Here is an 18,178-nt window from a genome sequence, read left to right on the forward strand (position 1 = left end):
CATTGAAAACATATTGGATCACAGCTTTCTGTTTGTGAAATAAAATAACTTTTCTATTATAAAAGAAAAATCAAGATAACAATCACATATAAATCTAGGATAAAAAAGTTTACAGTAACAGTTAATCTGAGATGGCCAAAATATGACTCTACGTAGTTCATGGATACTACTGCCAATGCTTATTCCTTATCTATTTCGCCCTGAGGATGTCTCAGTTTATTGAGCAGTTTTGATTAATGCGCTAAAGCACAATCATAATCAGTCAGATTGACTTGCCGGTTTCGCAATGAACCGTTGGAGGTACATAGGTGATATACCGTAAGGTCGCCATTCACCGTTCATTTTTTTTTTTTGGTATAATTATCTTAACGATTGTAAACTATCGTAACAAAAGAGAATGTAACACATTGCCACATCCGAAAACTTTAATTTCATCACGTTTTTATGTCAGTGTACTTCAAATCACGCTCCCAAAAAAACATTTCTGCCATTGCGACGCAGGGCGAAATGGAATGCCCACTGGAACTGTACAAGACAAGCTGTGGTAAATAAACATGCAGTAGGTATAAAATACATTTTTTTAACAAAACAGGAATCGCCAAGTTCTTTAATGAAGCGAAAGTTATAAATTTAGTTATAATAAATGTGATTCTATGGAAAACTAAATTACTAGCGATGACAGGAGCCATAAAGTTTGTAAAACTTATTTTATTTTCGGTTGTTAACATCAAATGTTACGATCGCTTTCTATTTTTCTATAAAAATGTTATGTATTATCATGTTGTTGCCATAAAACCATGTGTAACATTCGTTAATGTTATAAACTTTTTGTTTGTCTTTATTAAAGAGATTTTCAGCCCTAGGCTGGTTCATCTCTGTTATAAACTTAACAAAAATGTTGTTAACTATTTCCTTCCCACAACTTTGAACATCTATTTCTATGCCAAGAAAACCTTTGCCAAGAAAAAGTTTCCGATGAATTCTGAGACTACACCCGATTCTTTTTTTTGCAGTGGTAGTTTTTTTTGCCAATTTTGAACCAATTGATCTGATTTTATAGTACCAATCGCGCCGACATGTGTACAAAATTCCATGAGAATCGGTTTAAAATACTCAGTCAATTTTATAGCAAAAACTCGACCCGTGCACAAAAATATAATCAAGTGTACCTACATGTATTCAATATTAGAACGCAATTAACACTATTTGTATGAAAATTTAGATGAATTACATGCCATCTTGGTACTTACGTTTTCTTAGAGCCGAAGTGGTAAACGTGTATGAGCACGCGGACAGTAATGGATTCGATTCCCGGACGGTTAAGGAACTTTTCGTAGTGGAATTTTCCTACATACCTGCCACACAATATAAGAACGCAAAAATGGTCATTGTCAGAAGAAGCTCTCGTTAACCCTTCAGGGTGCGCGCCGTTGTAAAAAGTACAAAACTACAAAAAAAATTTGCTTGTATACAACGCAAGCGCGGTGCAGTTTCAGGATCAAGCAGGTGCGCTTCCTGAAGGATTAATAACTGTGGAAGTGCTCATGAAACACAAAGCTGAGTAGCAGACATTGACCCAGTTGGGACGTCACGCCAAGAAAAAGAAGTACTTACGTTCTCAACGGAAGTCGAATCCAATCCGGCAAATTTCCGGATCCTCACTTGCCACCGTGACGGACCGTTGCGCATTCCCCCGTCATACTTTCCGAACTACGCCGGCTCAAGATATCCACAACAAAACACGCACTAAGGACAAAGCTCTGCTCATCCTAGATGACTCCGAATTCGCCCGCAGCACACCAACCAGTTGAAAATCTGGTCCGCTTTACTTCGGATAAGTTAGATATCCTTTTCACTTCACTAAAGCTCGTTTTATATTATATTATTATTTTCACATTTTAAGCACGACAATAAAAGAAAAACTAACGGAACGCGGTTTGTCAATATTTACGTTTACGTTGACGTCATGAGTGACGTGTGCGAAGTATACACGCAAGCGCGAAATTAACCAAATGTAAGTTTATTCCAACCAACTTCAAAGTTGCACGCAATGTTGCACGCGTAAACACTCAACATCAAGACTCATATTTATTGGGTCAATTACACTCAAAAGTAGGAGTTTTATCGCCAAAGGTCTGATTATTTTTTCCTATTTCTTCAATTGAGGATGTAAAGTTTGAAGTTTAGTTAGGGTTTTTTTATGTTATTTCAGTAAGGAAAGCAATCTAATTTTGGGTAACAAATTTATTCGAGAATCCTAATTTTGCGTTTATTTCAAGGTTTATTCAACCCAAAAATAGTTTGAAAAAGTACTAAAATTAGTTAGCTTATTTTTGAGTTTTAGCCTATTCGTGTACGATTAGGCAGTGAAGAGTGAAGACTGCACAAGAGACTGCATCAAAGGCGAGATCAGTTTTTAAAAATCCTAAATGCAGTTATCAGAAAGAATCTTTGGGATATTTAGCATTTCTGGCGCATTCTCATAAGGTAGGTGCTTAACAGACTGGGTCAACAAGGTCGATTTTTTGGAACAAAGTTTTTCGATTCCTTTTAGCATCCATATAATAACTGCAGCATTTGGGAGTGATTGGTTGTGTCCCCGTATTCCGCATTGCAATTGAAATTTGATGTAAATTGATCAGAGGCTTGTGGAAATAGTATTCGCTTGGCAATATAAGCCAAAAATTTAGATTTTCTTATTCACTCAGCGAAGTAAACTACCGAAATTCATCAAAATACCTTATGAAATTTAGCCATAACTATAAAGTATGGATGCCATAAGAATACCTTATGAAAATTGAACATGCTTATTATGACCTAAATAATACCTTATGAAAAGAGCAGAAAAATCACAAAATGATGCAGACTGGAATCGATCCATGAACGTCGAGATCACTGAGCTCGTGCCCAACCCACGCGGCTATCGACGCTTGAAAATATCGTGTTGCTAAATGTGTATAAAAGCCAAACTGTGAGTCGATTCTGCGTCGTAGACCGACCTTATGAAAATCGTTCTAGCCATTATGAATTGTTTAAAGGACATTTCATAAGTTAGACCTTATGATAATCTTAGGTTTATTTGCCTGAGTGTTGATGATATTTCTTTAGGGTAACCTGGGGCAAAACGCACTCACGCTACAAAAAGCTTTGTTCCGGATTGATGCGATCAAATTTCAATTTTCCCATACAACGTTGATCCACTTGCCTATACAATCATAAACGACTTTTTATGGTGCATATGATGGACTTGTTTGAATTTGTTAAAATAACTTAATGATTAAAAACGTTCAATAATTTTATAGCACTGCATATGCAACCGTTGGATGCCTGAACAAAGGCTATTTGAATCACATCTTCTTGGTGAACGATTGCTTGGAGCCAACCTCCTCCATCTAGTAATCTAGATAGGAACTTATGAGGACCAGTAAATTGGATGCTCCCTCCATGTTGTCGACTCATATCTTTGCAGCTCTCAACTATTCAACTTAAACACTCACAGTTGATCAGTTGGAGTAAGCTTTGTCTGCATTATCGAATTTCTATAAATGCTCAGATGCAATTCGCAGTTCATTGTTTTTTAGATTTATTTTTGTAGGTAACCTCCATGAGGTGTAAATAACAGACATATATTTAAAGACGAACTGAATATGTCTGTTGACATATAAATATCGTGAAGAGGCAATTACCTGATAATTCCAGATATAATAAATTTTAGGCTAAGTCAATAAATAACATATCGATACCAACCTCTGCCCTAATACCTCAAATTCTTATTGTGATGTTATCAAACCATTTTGTATGATAACATCGCAATAACAATTTTTGCTATTAGATCAAAGGTTGGTATTGATATGGTATTAGTTAGGTATTCTCTTCTGCTCGGGTACCCCATTTTACGGTACCTCATTGATTGACACATTTATCCTAGTTAATCTAAGTGGGCTCGATGCTATGACATCAATAAAAATAAAATGTCTAAAAATAATCAATGGAGTTCTTGATGACTTATTTTTTTACATTCTTGTCGAAAATATGTTGTTCGTCGTTGAATTCCACCAGTTGATCCAAAATGTTTCATAAAATGACTAACACTCTATTATACTCTCTATTTTCGTATTCATACCTAACTGAAACTGGTTTTTTGTCCCAGGTATACTTTTCAAAGTGCTTATAAAACAAAAAGCTGATAAGTTGGCATTGTAACGTAATGTCAGTAAGAAGAGGAACTGATGACAAAATAATATTTTCTCTTACAGTTTCTCACGGAATGCTGTGGGCAACGAAAATCTCGATTGGTGTCGTTTTGATTGCAAAGCTAGTTATGTTGTAATATTAATGATCAAATATTTGTACTAGTCTCAATGACACAATAATAACTGAACTTGTGCTACAACAAAACATGTTATTGAAATGTAATTTGAAGAAAATATACCAAGAGCACGATCATTACAAAGTAACATTGCCCAACAGAACATGTTATGGAACGGTGATGACTTAATAAGTTAATAATAACAAACCGAGATATAAAAACAGGTTTTGTGATTCCGTTGTTATTATTTTGATATTTTCCTCTGCTCGGGACGGGAACCTTAAACAACACTGAGAAGGAAGTTTGTTCAATGAAACAAACTTCGTCAAAGGGCTTCAAAATCACACCTGCTATCATCCAGCCTTTGCCTAAAGTGAAAGACAGAAAATTACAAAGCGCCGAAAGGAGAAAGCAACGGAATTGACCGGGGAAGTATACCTATGCCAACTCAAGGTCGCGCAAGCCGAAAAGGAATTCTCCAAGTGAATCGAGCAATCAAACGACGTCGCAATCCACCGAAAACCACAAGATCGAAAAAGGCAAAAAAAAGGAGCTGATAAGGAGAATCTGGAAGACTCACTTTGTTCCTCTTGTGGGCGCTGCTTCAGTTCATCCCAATTTGGAGAAGGGTGGTCGAAATGCGCCACGTGCAATTCGTGGTACCACGAATGTTGCGGAGATGATTGTCCTTCGTGCAACCAAATTGATTGTTAAGTTGTTGAATGATTCTTGTTTGGTTTTGTACACTTGTCAGTACATACTTGGTATCGGCTTTTGTATTTGAATTTGTTTAAGTCGAATAAAGTCACATAAATAGTAAACTAACTTATTTGGCATTATTTTACTTGAATGAATTACATTTTTAAACACACCTATTTATACTTACACATCTTGCCCCGAGGGGGTGACCGTCTTGCCCCATATGGTTAAAATTGAAGTACAAAACACGCATTTTAGGGGTGATACACAAATTAAGTCACGCAAAAATCGGCCATTTTCAACCCCCCTCCCCCGATATAGGGTGGAACATGGTGGAAGGAGGACGCAGCCGAAGGTCATAGACAACAATCGAGGATGGTTGACTTCGCGCTTCGATAAGGCGTCATTCGTCGAAAGGTTGCGTATGGAGCCTAACATCGACGATCTGTCCAGTGATGATCTAGTCGGATCTTTAAGCCGTACATGCGATGCCGCGATGCCTAGGCGCGCGCTACCCAGGAATGGACGAAAACCGGTATACTGGTGGTGTCCTGAAATGGCAGAGCTCAGAGTGTCCTGCCTAAGAGCGAGGAGGAGGATGCAAAGAGCTCGTACCGATGAGGGTAGAGTGGAAAGAGGTGAGGCCTATAGGACGGCTAAACTGGCACTGAGCAAAGAGATTAAGGCACGAAAACGAGCGTGTTTCGAAAATCTCTGCCAGGCAGCCAACACGACACCCTGAGGCGATGCCTACAGGGTAGTCATTGCCAAAACGAAAGGAGCGTCTGCGCCCCCGGAACGTTCACCCGTGATGCTACAGAGGATCGTGGAAACGCTGTTTCCACACCACGATACAAGACCATGGGCTGCCATCCCCCCTGGCCGATAGACCAGGGGGAGGTAGCTCCAGTGACGAACGATGAGCTCATCGTAATTGCGAAGTCGCTCAATTTGAACAAGGCTCCGGGTCCGGACGGTATCCCAACGGTAGCCATCAAGTCGGCCATCGAGGCATGCCCTGATATGTTCAGAATGGCTATGCAGATGTGCCTGGGCAGAGGAGAATTTCCGGAGAGGTGGAAAAGGCAAAGATTGGTTCTGTTGCCCAAGCACGGGAAGCCACCCGGCGACCCGTCGACATACAGACCTATCTGCCTACTAGACACCTCCGGGAAACTGTTGGAACGAATCATCCTGTCGAGGCTACTGGTCTACACCGAGAAACCAGATGACTCTCGGATAACCAGTTTGGCTTCCGTAAGAGTCGATCGACGGTGGACGCTATTAAGGCCGTAACGAAAACGGCCGAGATAGCGTTCCAGAATAACCGTAGAGGAATTCGTTATTGCGCGGTAGTCACGTTGGATGTGAAGAATGCGTTCAATAGTGTCAGTTGGGCGGCTATTGAATGTGCCAATCAACACCTAGGAGTCCCGGATAGTTTACGCCGGATACTGGAGAGCTATTTCCGAATGACACGGACGAGGGCGAAAAGAGGTACAACATCACCGCGGGAGTACCACAAGGGTCAATCCTGGGCCCGGTACTATGGAACGCGGCGTACGATGGTGTATTGAGGCTCACACTTCCACCGGGCGTAAAGCTGGTCGGCTTCGCTGATGACATTACCCTCACGGTATGCGGCGAGTCGATAGAGGAAGTGGAACTGACAGCGGCGCATGCAATAGGAAGCAATCAGTGAAGTACTAGATTGAAAGTAGTGAGCTGGATTTTTGTATGGTGAGATGATCAGTTCTCCATTTTTGCAATGAAATGCTGCAAACAGCATGGGTTATATGGATTCTTGCCTAATTTAATGCTGTTTGAGCAAAAGTTTGGGTAACTGTGTTGTTGAAATTGCAAGAAATAGAAAATAGAAAATAGAAATAGAAAATATTCTATAAAAAAAAAGGCATACGCAGGACTGCCAGATTGGTCTCTATTGTCAAATGGCAGCGGTCGTGGGATAGTTTCACCAAAGGAATGTGGACCCACAGATTAATCTTGATTCATTTAGCTTTCGCGATGGCTATGAACACGAGAAGAAAAGGAAGAAGGAGTTAGAAAGTTACAAAGTTGGAGAAAAGAGGCGGGCCTTGGTTCGCTCAGGACCTTCAAATTAGTCTAACCTCGTGGCGAAACGTAGAGCATCATTTGTTCATAAAGAGACTGCGTAGCCGTTTCTAAGAAAAAGATAAAACCCAAAGTTTTTCATTCCATGTCCGTAAAAATAACAGAAATGTTTTATTCTTGACTAAAAACCCCGACTTATAGACGGAACAATAGAAAAACCCCAATACTAAGCTAGCAGTAAACTTGCAAAAGATTTGAAATAAAGCTGGGTTCTGCAAAAAAAAGTGCATGGCAAGAAAGAATGTTCAAAACATTTTTATAAACTCTTGACTGACTGTTGTTTGGCTGGCTTCGGCAATAAAAATGAATATTAAAACAGACTCAATTCGATATTTTAACGTATTCTTCTAAACACTTTCAACAAAAACTAAAACAAGGCTCATGACATTCCAATGATTCGAATACATTTAGCTGACAACCATGCTTACTTCCATACAACTAACGAACAAACACAACCTTTAGAATTCGTGCAGATAGCAGTCACGATAACGAAACTGAATCAACTTTTGTCCTCGATTTTGCACTGTGCGCCACTCTCAATGGTATGTGATATCATCGTCTCACCTTCTTCCGTTTATCTCCCAGAATGCACCTCGATCACCAAATGCGAACAAAATCTAAGTAAAACCGAAGGGGGCTGTCCATAAACCACGTGGTCATTTTTTTGGGACTTCTCAAACCCCCCCCCCCCCCCCCCCCGCGTGGTCATTAGTCCATACAAATTTTTTTATTCGTCCATACAAAATGCTCACTGGCCGAACCCCCCCTCATGACCACGTGGTTTATGGACAGCCCCAAGCAGGAACAGCGCACCGGTGAATGGCGAATGGGGGGCAGGCAGCAAGCAGCACCCATCACCCGGTAATGTTCAAGCGTTTAAGTTCCCTTCCGAGCTCTACACTGAGATGTAGGTAGGTATGCATGGTAGCGCGTGAGCATAACCTTCCAACGTACAGAACGACGACAAACATCAATGCTTTAATTTACACGGAAACAATGTTGGAGAATGTATTTTATTATTCATCGAAACATGCAAATATGCCACGAAATCTGCATTGCAAACAGCAAAAAAAAACTGTTGCTCTAGGTCTTCGGTTGGTCTTGAAAAAGAAGAATGATCGTTCCCACAGTGGTTTTGGTTACTGCACGTTGGCATGCGAAGGTTTGTTTTGGTTAGCTTGAACTGGAATCGATCGCGAACCTCACAACCGCAGCACACCTCTGATTCCAGATCATGAAGTTCACCTCACACTGATTTGCATATTCGGGTTAGGGAGAGACCACGGCGATTAACCCATGAGTTCAACTTCTTGAACAGAGGAGGATGCGCTGCTGCTATAGTTCTAGCCCTGAAGCAAACCCCGGACAGCCTCATTGACTGATTGAAACTAAGGCTCAGAGAAGAACAAACACAATACCCAATACCCATAGAGTGTCAAGCTGCGATATTTATCGTCAATCAGTGAACGACGCGCTATCTCGCAAAACAGGTGATAAATCAGATAAATCCCATTCCCGATGTGCAACGGCGGTGCAACCAGCTTGACGCGGCCGAGTTATTCAAATGACCATCATGAAGATGACCACGGGAGCAGCAGAGCCATATTGGTTCCATCGACGGACTCGGATGAAAAGTGTCGATAAACTCATAGATCAACGAAAATTTATGCAAAACGAAACAATGAAGTCGACAATAAAATTACCCCCTCGGCGACGCGATCCTTTTGGCCTAGGTCAAGACTCCGCGCTTCGAGCAAGGCTGCAGCAGAGCTGAAATGTCCACGGACATGTTCCGAGGGCTATTCAAATTGCACACATATGGGGCCATTAATTGCTCCATCATCAGGAGAATAGATCTATAAAATTGAAACATGAGATAAATTCTCGTGAGATGTTGCGTTTGGGGTCCCCTTTTTTGCATACCAACCATATCCAACCGACGACGACTGCGACGATGGCCGTCAACTGGGCTTCTGGATTTGTCCATCGCGTTTAGCCCCGATGGATGTGTGCAGTCAGGCCGCCGGCCGGTAGCAGCTGCAGCCAGCAGCCGATTGCAGGAGCAGCTGAGCCAATGACAGTCGGAGAGTTTGAGTTATGCTGGAATGAACTGTCACGACAGAGGCGCAGTGGACATGTTATGCAAATATTTATGGTCTATGGAGTGGCCAGTACATGTCACATTTCCGATGCGGTGAAATTGCGTCGAGTAACGTGTAAGTTTTATGTGCGACATGGTTTGCGTAACATGGCATGGGAGAGTGTAAGGGTAATCTCAAGGTTTCGTTGTAAAATTGTGGAAAGAAATTAGAAATTGAATGTTAATCTTGGGCGAAAGGTGTTTGGCCTACCCTTTGAGAATCTACATTTATAAGTTCATTCAATCTGAAATATGGAGTCAACCATTTCGTCTGATTCAAAGGCACGCAGTTTGTAGGAGTCATTTTGAAAAAAAAATAAAAACATGTTTTGCTGATTCAACGACAAGTTACCCTAGTTCTCCGAATAAATTTTTCTCAGAAGTTTTTCTTCGAATGAGTCGCTTCCATTGGCGTACCTAGGATTTTTTTCTGGAGGGGGCCCAGGGGGGGCCTGACTTATAATGACTTTAAAGCGGGATGGACGCCAGATATGTGAATATGCAAATCAGCATTGCAGTTTTGAGGAATCAAAATGACTGTTTTAGATTTGTTCATAGTTTCGTAAACTATATGAGTATAAATAATTCCTTCAGGATTTTCTTCCATAGCTTGTTGCAGCGATTCCATCATGGATTCGTCAAGAGATTCCTTCGAGAATTCATATATCTTCGAGGATTTGTCCTGGGATATCTTCAGTGGTTCCTCCTCTTTGAGGTTTCCTTCAGGAATTTCTCCAGAGATCCTTCTGCAGGTATTCCTTCAGAGATATCTACAGGGATTTCTCCATATATTTCTTCCGGAATTCCGCTAGAGACTGCTCCAATATTTCCATCTGTAATGATGCGAAGTATTTTTGCAGGAATTTATTGAAAAAAATCTTTCAGAAAATTATACTAGCAATTACACTCATTGCACAATTATGGGTCACACACAATTATTAGTCACTTTCCACTTTAATAGATAAATTCTAATTAATTACAAGCTTTTGTTAGCCATTATCATTTTTCGTTGATGAGTTGATTTGTTTTGTGTCACTATACGTATCGCACACGGGCTTATACGTCGAAATATACATATTTTCAGTAATTTTTTGTTCGGCATAAAACCATCTGTCAAAGTAACGCTTCGATTGTGAACATCAGAAAGTGCGTGCGCTGATTTCGTAAGCTCTGTAAAGGCGAGGTTTAGTGATTTTCAAGTGCGAAATCGTATCGTCACCAGAACGAAAGTATAATTTACGTTCTAAATGTAAAAATTCACGTTACTGCAGCTAATTAAAGCTTATTTCAGGCAAAATTTAAATGACTCATTATTGTGACAAGGAACACCGAAAATCACACAATTATGGGTCACTTTTTGTGCAGCATAATATTGACAGTTCTGCGTACATGGGTATTGCATACTTTTAGGCGTTTATCAGTGGTTGTGTTGGAGAATTTGTTCCAATTTTGAAAAATTGATTCCAAATCGTGAAAACATGCTTTGTTAAGAGGTTTGAGACCAGTTTTAGATTCTACTATAGTTGATCTATCTAGAATAAGTGACCATTCATTAAAAAAATAGACAAAACATTATTGTTCAGCCGATTCCTCTTGAGTGACCCATAATAGGCAACAAATTGACCCATAACACAAGTTTACAAAATAAAACGAAAGTCGTAAACTTCTATCAACGACGTTTTTGAAGCGCAATTTAGCGCTGATTTCGCAACCGTGCTTCAAAAATTTTTAAGTAGAACAGTTTTTGAGATTTAGCTCAATATCAAGTTTTACATTTTTTTTAAATATGGAATTTACTAAAATTCAAATATCTTACGTTTTGTTCAACCAATTTTAAATCTTTTTCCATAAATTAAAAGCTGAATACAATACTTTTCGATCATCTGAATACAGGTTTTGCGTCAGATTGATGACATTCAAGATATTGGCGAGTTTTAGGGACAATCTCTCTAACTTTAGCGAAATTTCCAAAAATATGTGAAAAAAATGTATTTTTTTCAATAAGAAAAAAACAATTTAAAAATTCTTTCTCGACGTTTATTTGACATACCATATGTGGGCGAGTTGCAGTAAAAAAATCAGCTCAATCGGAGCATTGAATACTGAGAATGAGATGTGTGAAGTGAGCGACTTTGCTTAAAAATAGAACAAAAATCGATTTCAAATCATCACCCTTGTATGGAAAGTCGAAAATTTTTCCGCTCTACTGTATTTTTTTTCCTTCGCGTTTTCGAACTCAGGGCATGATTCTACACCAAAAATGATCATCAGCTTACCGAGTTCAAAAATGCTGTAAACTAGTATAATTGTTACACAGCCAATTTTGACCCATAATTGTGGTTTTCATTATTCACCAACATTTCAGTAATTTTCACCGCCTAAAGTGAATTTTACAAGCAGATTTTTATATAAAACAATAAAAAGGAGTTTCAATGAAGAGAATATAAAATAAAAAATAATGAAAGTGTTATTTTTGTATGATAAACCATTCATATATGAAATGATTGTTCCTTGAGTGACCCATAATTGTGCAATGAGTGTATTTAAAAATAATCCAGGAATTGCTTAAAACATCTGTACAAAAAATTCTATAGGGGTCCATACAAGTATTCCTTCAAAAATTCTCCCAGAAATTACTACAGACTCGGATTTCTTCAGATTTTTTTCCAGGGATTCCTACAAAAATGCTACCAGGAATTCGCTAAGAAAGCTTTCCTGAGATTCCCTAAGGAATTCCTCATGGGGTTTCTTCAGAATTCCTAGAATTCCTGAAGGGAATCACCCGCGAATTCCCTCTACAATTCTTTCAGGAACAACTTCCGGGATTATTTTAAAAAAATATCTGCAAGAACTCTTCTTGGCATTCCTTCAGAAACTCATCCAGGAAATAATCCACGATTTCAGGATTTCCTTAGGAATTTCAGCAATTTCTTCAGTAGATTTCCTCAGAAACTTCTTCTGGAATTCCCTCAGAAATTAAACTTTGTATTTCTTCTGGAATTCTTCATGGGATTCCTCCGGGAACTGCTCAAGGGATTTCTCCAAAAGTCCTCAAGGAATTATTCCAGGATTCCTCTGAGAATTCTTGCATGGATTCCTCTAAAAAATTCTACAGGGATTCGTCCAGGAATTCCTCTAGAGATTCCTCTAGGGACTCCTCCAGGAATTCCACCAGGGATTCCTCCAGCAATTGTGCCAGTGAGTCTTTAAGAGAATTCTCCAAGAATTCATTCAGGGATTGCTAATGGAATTTTTGCAAATTTCTCAACGAATTTCTCTACGAATTTCTCTAGAGATTCCTCCAGATATTCTTACAGGCGGCATATTCCAGGCATTCCCCCAGGAGTTTTTCCAGGGATTTCTATAGGGATTCCTCCAGAAGTATCCCAGGAACTCCTACAGGAATTCCTTCAAAAATAATTATCGCAGTTCCTCCAGCAATTTCTCCTGGAAATTCTCCAGGGATTACTTAAGAAACTTCCCCAGGGATTCCTTCAAAAATTTCCCAAGAAATTCCTCCAGGAATTTATCCAGGAATTATTCAAGGTATTCCTCCAGGCATTCCTTTAGGATTTCATCCAAGCATTTCTCTGTGAACTCCTCCAGGAATTCCACTAAGAATTCCTCAAGGATTTACCATTCAGGAATTTCTTCAGGAAATTTTCCAGGAATTCATCCGGAAATTTTATCAAGAATTTCTCCCCCAGGATTCCTCTAGAGATTCCGCCAGGATTTTTTTCATGGATCCTCCAAAAATTGCCCCTGGAATACACCAACAATTCCTTCAGGGATTCCTATGAGGATTCTTCCAGAGATTCCTCCAGGAATTCCTCCGATGATTCCTCTAGTATTTCCTCCAGAAATTTCTCCTGGAATTTCTTCAGAAATTGCTCTAGCAGTTCCTCTTGAAATTCCTCCAGATACTTATCTGGGAATTCCTTTAGGAATTTCTCCAGGGATTCCTTCCAAAACGTATCTAGAGATTCCTACAGGAATTAATTCAAGAATTTCTTCAGGAATTCTCCCAGGGATAGTTCCTGTTGGGAATATGCAATTTATAGTAACTTTACAAAATAATCAATTGTTTTCTAAGGAAGCTAGGGGACGATTTTTCCAACGTTGTCCTCAGCTTGTCCAAAATACACGACTTACCCTATTGCTGTTACCACAGACCAACATACGTTACGAATAACAAATGTAAACTAAGTTATTATTCTTTACTTTATACAGTAGACGTTCGCTCGGTGCAACGGTTTAACTGCAAGTCCGCTAAGTGCAACAATTTTGCAGTTATCGCACCGCTATCCAACAGCATTTGACAACTGTTAGACGGCTGTCAGTCGTTGCAGTTAGCGAATTACATTAGGTAACTGAAACGTAAACATGTTGCACTTACCGAACGTCTACTGTAGCAAGATAGAGAACAAAAACAGAGGATCGATGACGAGAAATCGATAATGTCAGTTAGGCCCTAATGAAAAACTAGTACAAATATTAAATACAAATTTTTGGTAGAGTAAGGCCAGTAGTACACAGGGTCAAATATTTGACAAGGAAAGAACTCAAGAAACAACATCAGTTTGACACTATGGAAATTTGATCGAGTCAAACAAGATGTTTGAGCATTGGTTTATGTCTGGGCAAATATTTGACCCTGTGTACTAACAGCTTAAGCGATACTTACCAATGCTTTCTCCTGCTTGCTGACGGGCCATTTTCTTTTTACCGTGCTGCCACTGCTGTTCATTCTGTTGTTGTTGTTGCTGATGGACGTACTGGTTTTGCAGCATCATACTATGGTAGTTCCTCAAGTTCTCGTAGTGCTGCTGCTGTTCACGGTGGAAAGCATGCTGTTGTTGTTGTTGTTGTTGTTTATAATTCACATCGTAATGACAATAATTAGGGTCCTATTGAATGTTAAATTCTGCTCTTATATTTTGTAATATTATCACAACAATAAAAAATATTCATTAATAAATAGAAAACGGCCTAAGTGCCAGGGGGATGACGAAGGGCTAGAATAATCAATCCAGCATCCGATTCAGTATGGCGCCCAATGTTTTGTTTTGATTGCTTAATTCATGGAAAAATGCACTTTAAACACCGACACTGCTTCGCAATATCATGCAAAGTGATAAAGAAAGAGAAACAATCATAAAAAAAACAACAATTTCGTTTGAAATGTGTAATTTTCGAAATAAGCACTAGCAACACACGAGCCACACACCCGAAAATCAGAAGCAAGTTAGGGTAAACCGACCAGAAAGTGGGTACCAAAACGCTCCGTACCTAAAACGATGATCACGGAACTACAAATCAACCCAAATTTAAATTCTTTTGACGCAATCCCACACCTCCGTGGAATTACTCAAACTTGCGTCAAACAGCGATAGTGGTCACTAGGTAGTTCTCGTTTGATCGCTGCAAAAATTTTCACCCACCGGTAAGTTATTTTCACCCAGCGGAGGCCTATTTGACGCAAATTTGGGTTTAGTCAAAATAACCTCAATTTGGCTTCTTCCACGGAGCCGCACAGATGTGTCGGTGCTTCTCTCTTCGTTTTTGACAACATTCGTGTGGGAAGAGGGAGAAAAGAACCCAATGCCACTCACAAACAGACGTAACACCTTGAACGATTTTCATGGAAATCCATCGCCCAGTTCACACTACCATCACCTGGTGGTAAAGTTGCACGAATCATTGTGTTGTGCAATATCGTCAACAGAAGGCGCTAGTGTAAAACGTCAAATGCAAAGAAAAACGATGCGCGCGCCTCTGGTTGTAAAAGCCACAACTATGAAAATTTAAAATGATCGTTAAAAGCGTAGTCGTTGGAAATTTCGCAAGTGTTACGTCTGTGCCAATGCTGAGTAAAAACTACAAGCTGTTTAACCAAATTTGAGTTTTGACGTAAACTACGTCTATGGGGAAGGTACGGTACTGTACCACGGCACCGGGTGCAAAATGAAAATCACCGTATTATGCATACAATTAGGCGCCATCCACAAATTACGTAACGCTCTAGGGGGAGGGGGGAGTCCGGCCGAGCGTTACGGCCCATACAAAAATTTTCAGGTTTCATACAAAAAAGCGTTACGGAGGGGGGAGGGGGGGGGTCAAAAATTGTCGATTTTAGCGTTACGTAATAAATGGATGCTGCCTTATGTGAATACTCTCAGTTGTTTTAATTCACATTTGTAGGGTTCTTGCACTGATTGGATTGCTTTTATATGGCCCAAGGTCAACCCCAAAATGAATCATTTGCGCCACAGCTCGTATAAATAAGTTTTTCATGCAAAATAGCATACAAAACCAAGAAAAGTCATATTACCTTTCAAAACAATTAATCATTATACCTAGAAAACAGCAGTTCATTACATGTCCAACAACGATTTTGTACAGTACGGTTAACAATGATATTTACATAACGTTTTATAAATGGAAAATAAACAAAATGTGACTTTTTTCTACACCGGATAGTCAACGCAAGTTATATTTACCACATACTATTCACTTTTTGATAGTCTTTTTAATAAAAGTAATCGATGGATTGTCCGGATTATAGCTCGAATCGATAGGAAAACTTCACAACAATATTCTGCAATACACGAAAGTTAATATTTTCAATTCTAAACTATTAAAAAATTGAAAATTGTTGGCCCATCATTTCACTGACCAATCACGTGCAAGCAGAATTTTAGATTTTTCTCTGGGACTGGGGTATAAAAGCATTCTGCTTCTTCTCATCTTCCATCAGTCTTTTTCGACTACCGTCAGTGGGGGTGTCATGGGCGAAAACTGCAGAATCCATCCCTTTGGTGGTCGTTACAACAATATTTTAGCTCTAAATCAGTGTTGAATTCGGTAAACTCGTTCATTTTTATATTGTTTAGGATTGTTTAAAGTATTAATGCTTCAACTTTAATTTTGACAATAATATAGCTTAATCAAAATTGGCCCAATTTCACTCCTTCTAAGGGGTGACATTGGACCAAACACTAAAATTCAAACAAAACAGTTTAATGTGAGAAAATATCGCTTGCAAATCAACACCTAGGATAGGATACGACAACAAGTCAGCCCAAAAGAGACCAATTAGGGGACCAATAATCTTAGCAACGCGGAAAAACAAGACAGCAAGCTATGAAATTAGACAGAGAAGTTGCAGGTGTCACATCCTATCCTAGATCAACACTAGTGAATATTAGATGCTTGCGTACAACCTATCAATGTCTAGTTACTTTACAAACAAACGTGAAAGTTTGACCACATTCATTGTAAATGATCAATGATCCATTACAATATCCGCTATCCCCTAGATATAACTCCAAGTATGTAGCACTCTCAAAAGACGAAAAAAATATTTCCTTACCATCTACCTAGAAACTGTTATGCGTACATTTTTAATTTAACATGAATCTTACATTTATTTCTAAAACAATCACCGTATTATGCATACAATTATGTGAATACTCTCAGTTGTTTTAATTCACATTTGTAGGGTTCTTGTACTGATTAGATTGCTTTTATATGGCCCAAAGTCACCCCCAAAATGAATCATTTGCGCTACAGCTCGTATTAATAAGTTTTTCATGCAAAATAGCATACAAAACCAAGAAAACTCATATTACCTTTCAAAACAATTACTCATTATATCTAGAAAACAGTAGTTCATTACATGACCGATGTTCATCTGTTTTCTACTGGGCATTTTAAAACAACGATTTTGTACAGTACGCTTAACAATGATATTCACATCACGTTTTATTAATGGAAAATTGACATAATGTGACTTTTTTATACACCGGATAGTCAACGCAAGTTATATTTACCACATACTATTCACTTTTTGATAATCTTTTTAATAAACGTTAGTATTTTGAGCGGAACATCTTTCTTGATTTTTGGCCCAAAGTTACCCCCAGGCCTAATGTCACCCCGACTGGCGGTATTTCAAATGATATTTTTTTGTAATGAAATGATTTGCAGTAGAATTTTTGTTCTCGTGGACTGAGGAAAACGTACTTGTTTAAAATCATTAAATTTAAGCAATTTTCTAAAATTGAACTATTTTGTATAAATTTCAATGTTTGGACCAATGTCTCCTGCTAGTGTGAGACATTAGGAGAAATTTAGCCAATTTAAATTAGAAAGAAGCATCTTGAAAAATATTTTAGAGAATTCATATCCACAATAGTCATAAATTACATAAAAATGAACGAAACTAAATAAAATCAATCATAAAAATGACTTATTCAGAACAAAATGAGAATAGTTCAATTTTTCTTGGACAAAAAAAATCAAATAAGGCGACACAGCATAACTAGATTTTCTCTACGAACGATTTACTCGTATAGCTCATAATTTAGCATGTTTTTATTCAATACACTGCATCAACAATATTTTTCCACAGCATCAACACGAGTGATTTTGCTGGACACTGAATTAACGTGCACATAATTACTATTGTCTCATTTGTCGGTTTTGGGCGGTTCCCCATTTTCATTTTCGTCAGTCGTTGCGAAGCTCATGCGAGCAGTATGAGTACGGAAAACATTTTCTGGACTACTATGACAACAACGGAAAATCCTACAAACCGCAGCATCGTGACCTAATAAAAAATGTTTTCATCGGTCATTTTTTCAAATTGGGAAAGGGGGAAATTTCTGCTTCCCAATTATTGAAAATGACCGAAATGGTAGTGCGAGAGTTAGCAACTGGAAGGGGGGAGTCTTTGTAGGTACGTCCCTCGAGAAGGAGGTATGCACCCGGGGGGATTACTGTATATGCGATATCGAAACTTACATAGGTAAGTAAAGACGAAAAGAGAGTGTCTCCACAACCCTCATACAGCAAAGTTTCCGCACTGCAACTAGCCCAAATCATAAGTAGTGATT

At 38.9% G+C, this 18,178-nt stretch overlaps 1 protein-coding gene across 1 annotated transcript; it reads right to left on the minus strand.

Annotated features, from left to right (window-relative positions):
* Positions 1 to 8,870: 8,870 nt before the first annotated feature.
* LOC134290770 (uncharacterized) lies at positions 8,871 to 16,992 on the minus strand. Its single transcript, XM_062857967.1, has 4 exons — positions 16,960 to 16,992; positions 13,966 to 14,131; positions 13,678 to 13,687; positions 8,871 to 8,997 (listed from the first exon to the last, which is right to left on the minus strand). The coding sequence occupies exons 1-4, from the start codon at positions 16,990 to 16,992 to the stop codon at positions 8,871 to 8,873; spliced, it is 336 nt and encodes a 111-aa protein (XP_062713951.1).
* Between the last annotated feature and the right edge of the window lie 1,186 nt (positions 16,993 to 18,178).

The sequence above is a fragment of the Aedes albopictus genome, chromosome 3 (assembly GCF_035046485.1).
Source record: "Aedes albopictus strain Foshan chromosome 3, AalbF5, whole genome shotgun sequence".
NCBI lineage: Eukaryota > Metazoa > Arthropoda > Insecta > Diptera > Culicidae > Aedes > Aedes albopictus.

Coding starts and splice junctions, on each gene's coding strand:
- LOC134290770 (XM_062857967.1), bottom strand. CDS start 16,992: ATGCCCAGTAGAAAACAGATGAACATCGGTCAT. Junction 14,132..16,959: donor AACAGATGAACATCGGTCAT/GTAATGAACTAC, acceptor CAACAACAACAG/CATGCTTTCCACCGTGAACA.